General features: G+C 26.1%; 2 protein-coding genes across 2 annotated transcripts; both read left to right on the forward strand.

Moving 5' to 3' along the window:
• Positions 1-613: 613 nt before the first annotated feature.
• LOC107068425 (uncharacterized) lies at positions 614-2,700 on the forward strand. The gene is made up of 5 exons (XM_015324769.2): positions 614-936; positions 1,010-1,165; positions 1,408-1,669; positions 1,757-2,206; positions 2,319-2,700. Exons 1-5 carry the CDS (start codon positions 751-753, stop codon positions 2,552-2,554), a joined length of 1,290 nt encoding a protein of 429 aa, XP_015180255.2. The 5' UTR covers positions 614-750; the 3' UTR covers positions 2,555-2,700.
• A 470-nt stretch (positions 2,701-3,170) lies between these two features.
• Positions 3,171-5,553, forward strand: LOC107068418 (kynurenine/alpha-aminoadipate aminotransferase, mitochondrial). The gene is made up of 8 exons (XM_015324760.2): positions 3,171-3,402; positions 3,523-3,694; positions 3,773-3,959; positions 4,140-4,256; positions 4,377-4,700; positions 4,802-4,928; positions 5,033-5,241; positions 5,401-5,553. The coding sequence occupies exons 1-8, from the start codon at positions 3,336-3,338 to the stop codon at positions 5,461-5,463; spliced, it is 1,266 nt and encodes a 421-aa protein (XP_015180246.2). The 5' UTR covers positions 3,171-3,335; the 3' UTR covers positions 5,464-5,553.
• The last annotated feature ends 659 nt before the right edge of the window (positions 5,554-6,212 follow it).

Raw genomic sequence — 6,212 nt, forward strand, 5'->3', positions numbered from 1 at the left:
AAAATTATAATTTTATTAATATATTTATTAAATAAGTATACATCAAATTTATTAAACAGTCAATTTAACGACCATCAAATTCTTTGCTAAAATTAAAGGAATATAACTATACATTTTTCTACATTTTAAATAAATAAGAAAAAATAGAATTCTATTTATATTCATTTTTAAATGACATTCCATTTTTGCAGTAGATTTAATTTTTCTACTCAATTGATAAATAACATAAAGTGTATCTGCATATGATAAAAAAGAATTGATGTTATTATTACCGATATAGTAGTTTTACAAAAATAAATGCAATTTTCTATGGCGCTGCAAGCATAACCTCGATACATAGAACAGATGCTTGAGATTTCCTTCCACGTGGGGGCCTTTGTGTATATACTTATGCACATGCGTATGCTCTTGCACATGCGTATGCTCTTGCACATGCGTATACTCTTGCGTATGCGTATACTCTTGCGCATGCGTATGCTCTTGCGCATGCGTATGCTCTTGCGCATGTGTATGCTCTTGCGCATGCGTATACTCTTGCGCATGCGTATACTCTTGCGCATGCGTATACTCTTGCGCATGCGTATACTCTTGCGCATGCGTATACTCTTGTACATGTGTATACTCTTGTGCATGCGCGTCATTGACAGAAATTCTTTCTATGATATGTAAGCATTTGGAAGTTAAGTTTTTAAAAGAATAAAACAGAAAAGTATACGTTTAAATTTATCTTGTGTAATTATTAAAATAATAATGACAAGTGCAAAAGAAGAAGAGTCCCTTGAAAATGTATCTAATACAAGTCTTGTCGATTATTCGGCTATGTTAGATTCTGGTCAATTTGACAATAAAGAATTAGGTACAATGAAAGGTGATAGTATAGGAGATACTGTTTATAGTGCAAAATGGATACTTAATACACTTATATCTTTATCAAAAGTAATTTCACATCAATAATATATATTTATTAAATAATACTATATATATAAAAGATTTTCATTAATTTATTCAGGTTCAAGATGTTGGTTGGACAGAGGAATTAGAAAATGATTTGTGTATATTATGGGATATGACTGCAGAAAAAGACATAGCCATGTATTTATATGAAAATGACTATTTAAATATAGTTCAAATTACTTTAGAAACTTCTACTGTACCTAGATTAACAGTATGATTTTTATCAATTTTATTCTAACCTAACATATTTATGTAATATAGAAAACAACACTAAAAGCTTAAATTATAAATTGAGATATTTAGAAAATTTGTTATATCATAAAGGAAAATGTAATATGCATGTTATTTTTTTTGAAACATATTTCATAAATGGTGGAACTAATTGGGTTGAAAATTATCAGACATAGAACAATAGATCTTGAAAGTGAACAGCATAAAATTATTTATTTTTAGGAGATATTACTTGGTATTATTGGAAACATATGTTGTCAAACGTGTATATTGGAATCAATAGGAAATAATAAGCCACTTGTGAAAATAATTTGGAGTAATCTTTTGTCAGATGATACAGAATCTTTACATCAGATTTTTCGATTATTACAAGCAGTCATTTGGGATATTAGAAGAAATCCTAATTCTCAATGGGTTGATAATATTAAAGAGTGTGAATTTTTTAACGACGTTGTAATTTTTGTATTAAATAGTTCTACCAATAGTAAGTAAATCAATAAATAATGTATGCTCTTTATAATAATTAAGTATGTGCTATCGTAATTTTAGATTTGATTTATAAATGTTCCAGATGATTTGCTCATTACAACTTTAGATTTACTTCTTTCAATTTCAAAACTAACCAATACCAATTTTATATTAGAAATACTTAACATGGAAAAATTGATTCCTGCACTTTTAGAGTGTTTTATACAACTTGTTCCACAACAAAAATCACATTTCACAGATTCAGAAATAAGAATGATTGAAAAATGGCTTACCATAATGTCAACTATTATGAAATTCAAACAGACAATAGAAAACAGTGACAATAATGAAAACATTATGATATTAATGGATATTATACTCAGGATATTACAACCATACAAACATAAGAGCAATTTGATTCCACTTGATGAAAATTCTGCATTGTGCATTCAGGAATGTATTGAAATAATATTATATATACAAAAAACTGAAATATGCATTATACCAGAGATCAACAGTATTATAATAAACATCATCTGCAAGCTTAAATCAAGTATTTATATAAATATATATGAATATTGTTAATAATTTATTATATTTATATCATATATATATATAGAAACTTGTTCATATTGAAATTTGATTAAATGTATTATATTTTACAGCTGATCATGACGATTTTACGAGTCATCTAGATGATATAGTTATCGAACTTATTGACTATTTAGAAAGATATTGGGTTGAAATGTTAGGATTATATACCATTGACCAGATAAAAGATATTTTATGTATTTGCGATAAAAACATTGTAAATAATTTCATCGAATTTATTAAACAACGACCTAATATTTCGCAGCTTAAATTAGATAAATTATCAGAAGCGTATTCTTGTCTTTCTTAAAAAAAAAAAAAAAAAAAGAAAAAAATGTATATGAGATTAATGATGAAAGCAATAAATTTTATATTTAACGGTTCAATTATTATTATTATTATTATTCTAATAAATTTCATAAAAATTTGTAAAAAGATACTTACATCTAACGAACATTTTGTTTTGTTCTTTGATTTTTGCCATTGTACAAAGTAGAATGATTTCTAAATTTGATTAACACGTTTAATTATTAGTAAACATTTCTTTTTTTTTTTTTGTTGATCCTTCTCATATATGAAACAAATTTTTCATTTTTTTTCTAAAATCAAACTTATGTTATATATGAAATAAATATTTAATATTGTATATGTATAGATACTTTAAATATAATGTTAGTTTTGTATTATAATCTAAAATGTGTAATATAAAAAAGTTAGTATATGAAACGAACAGTATAAAAATATATAAGAAGACCTCTGTGAACTTTTGTTGATTTGAAACATCTGCAGTTTTAAATTCGAGGTTTTGCATTTTAAAGATCAAGTAAACATAGTACTTTTATCATCATTACATTGCATTATTGTAATAACAACGTCATATGTCTCAACTCAGTAAAACAGATAAATGTCTTCGTCTATATATATATATATATATATATATATATATATATATATATATATCTATAAATGTAATTTTTTTCCATTAAGATAAATCCATTTATCAGTTTGAAATTGTCGATTAGATTGTCATTTTAGTTGCTTTACTTCATTACATGAGAACTCTAGTACAGTATACACAGTTATAAAGCAAGATGGATTATTCGAAATTTTATTCTAAGATTACTCTTAGAAGAAGAGAAAATCCAATTCGACGAATAAGTGAGAAACATTTGAAATATTACAATTTTTGTTTTGTTTTTTTTTTTTCATATTAACAGATATAATAAGTAATATTACACACATATACATACATATTTCATGATATTATATTAATTCTAGCGGAAGCTTATTTAACAAGTAACAAATCGGATGTAATGAGTTTTGCTGGTGGATTGCCAAATACTGATACTTATCCTTTTGAAGGAATTAACGTTTCGTGCAAAGATAAAACCAATTTGTATCTTAAAGATAAGGATTTAGCATTGGCCCTTCAATATGGACCTGCTAGCGGGTAATTATTATTCAAACCATTTATTAAATTGTATATTTGTATTGAACGTCATATTTAAACAATGTTTCTCATGTATAGGTATTTACCTTTATTAAAAAAGTATCGAGAATTGCAATGTAAATGGCATAATCCTAAACGAACTGATTGGAACGTAATGTTTTTTGCTGGCTCCCAAGATTGTTGTTCAAAAGTTTTTGAAATGTTTCTTAACGAAGGTGATCCAATTATGGTTCAGTCACCGACTTATACAGCTACGATCAATTCAGTGAGTTGACAATTATATCTCTGATTAAATTGTTTTGTTTAAATATACAGTAAATGATATACTGATATACTGATATATAATAATCCTTTGAATTGATCAAAGTCTACTTTGGTAGACGGTTTTCCGCATATTTGTTGAATTTCTTATAAAATATTAAACATTGTTAATATCTCGTTACAGTTGGTGTCCTTGAATCCCGATTTTATTGAGATAAACCAGGATAACGATGGTATCATACCTGAACAAATAATAAATGTTTGCGAGAAAAGATTAATCGATGGGAAACCATTACCGAAGGTAGGTAATCAAAATACTAATCAACGTGAAAGAAAATCATATTTGTCCTATCGAAAATGTTCTCTCTCTCTCTCTCTCTCTCTCTATAATTTATAATAATAAATAATTATTTGCAATTAGTTAATATACGTCAATCCTACTGGTGCAAATCCAACGGGAACTGTATTAACCGAGAATCGTAGGAAACAAGTTTATGAATTAGCACAGAAATACAATTTCCTTATTGTAGAAGATGAAGCTTATTGTTTCATTCATTTTGTGAATAAACAACCTACGTCTTTCTTTTCATTGGACACTGAAGGACGTGTAATAAGGGCTGATTCATTTAGTAAAATTATTAGCGGTGGTATGAGATTAGGTTGCGTCTCAGCTAACAACGAACTTCTGTATAAATTGTCAATGCATGTAGAAAATAGCATTTTACAAGCCAATTCATTGTCACAGGTAAAATCAAATGAAAAAAAATAAACAAATACATATATATATATATATATATTATTGTGACAATTGAAAATAATATCCATGGTTCTTGCTATTTGAAACAGGTGATCGTTTATAAATTATTTGATTCGTGGGATGAAGATCGATTTAATAAACATTTCAAGAGTCTTCAAGATTTTTATCGTGAAAAACGTAATAAAATGTTAACAGGAATTAAAAAGCATCTTACAGGTAATTGTTACAGTACTTTATCTTGTAATAATACAAAAATATGAAAAAAACAAAAAACTATTATACAATCTTATCAGATTTAATTATAAAAATCTTTGCAACAGGATTGGCCGAGTGGACAGAACCTAAAGGTGGTTTTTTTATATGGATCAAATTAATTGGAATTAATGATACGTTTCATTTTGTTCAGAACAAATGTATACCAAATGGATTATTCGTAGTTTCTGGAAATGCATTTTATTATGATACTAAAAAACCAACCCAATACTTACGTTTATCTTACAGTTATGCGAATGATTATGAGATTGATAAGGTCAGTTTATTTCTTTTTTTTTTTTATCTATTAAATTTGTCAATTATTTAAACATGAAATTGCAATACGAGCAGCAAATATTGATAGATACTTCTTTATTTTGTTTGTTTGTTTGTTTGTATGAATAATATATTAATTTGATTTTTTATATATATACAGGGATTATCAATAATGGCAAAATTGATACGAGAAGAAAATCAAATGAAAATTTTGACACGTTAAAACAATTTATAGTTATGATTCTACTATATTCTTATTTTTTTTTTGTTAGAAGACTCTAAAGGAATAAAATATTAACTCTTAAAAAGTGCACATACTTGGTAAAAATTAGTTAAAGTGCACTTTGGGTGTTTGACACTCCCCCCCCCCCAAGTGTTTGAAGAACGCGTCTCCTGAAGTCGCTATTTAATATTTAGACCTCGCAATAATTTTCTTTTTTTTTTTCAAAATAGAATAGATTTTATATACCCAACTGAATTAACATTAGATGGCACTAGATGACAAATAACCCATTTTTTTCTCGAATTCAGTAACATTTTCGAGAGATCAAACATTTTGTTGGGATGTCAAACAACCCTATGTGCATTTTAAGGATTAATGTAGGAAATATGATTTAGAATATCAAAAATGAATTATTAAAAACAAAGATAATTGGCAATTGAGTATTTTTAATCATATTTTTTCTATTATAAATATTTTGTTCGGAATATCTTTTAGAAATTTCAGTTACATATATATATATATATATATATACTTACATAATACGTTCTCTTAATATACACATTTATTTAATATATACTAAATATATACTATACTAAATATATAATATAATATTAACCGTATACTTATATTCGCAATATTTACTCAATACTAAATTATTCTATGCAATTCAATTGATTGTTATTATTGAATAATATATATATATATAAAGTTTACACATTAGTTTCTTAGAAAAACATGTTTGAACATAT

The sequence above is a fragment of the Polistes dominula genome, unplaced genomic scaffold, assembly GCF_049000335.1.
Source record: "Polistes dominula isolate Pdom_NZ unplaced genomic scaffold, Pdom_raw_medaka contig_29, whole genome shotgun sequence".
Taxonomy (NCBI): domain Eukaryota; kingdom Metazoa; phylum Arthropoda; class Insecta; order Hymenoptera; family Vespidae; genus Polistes; species Polistes dominula.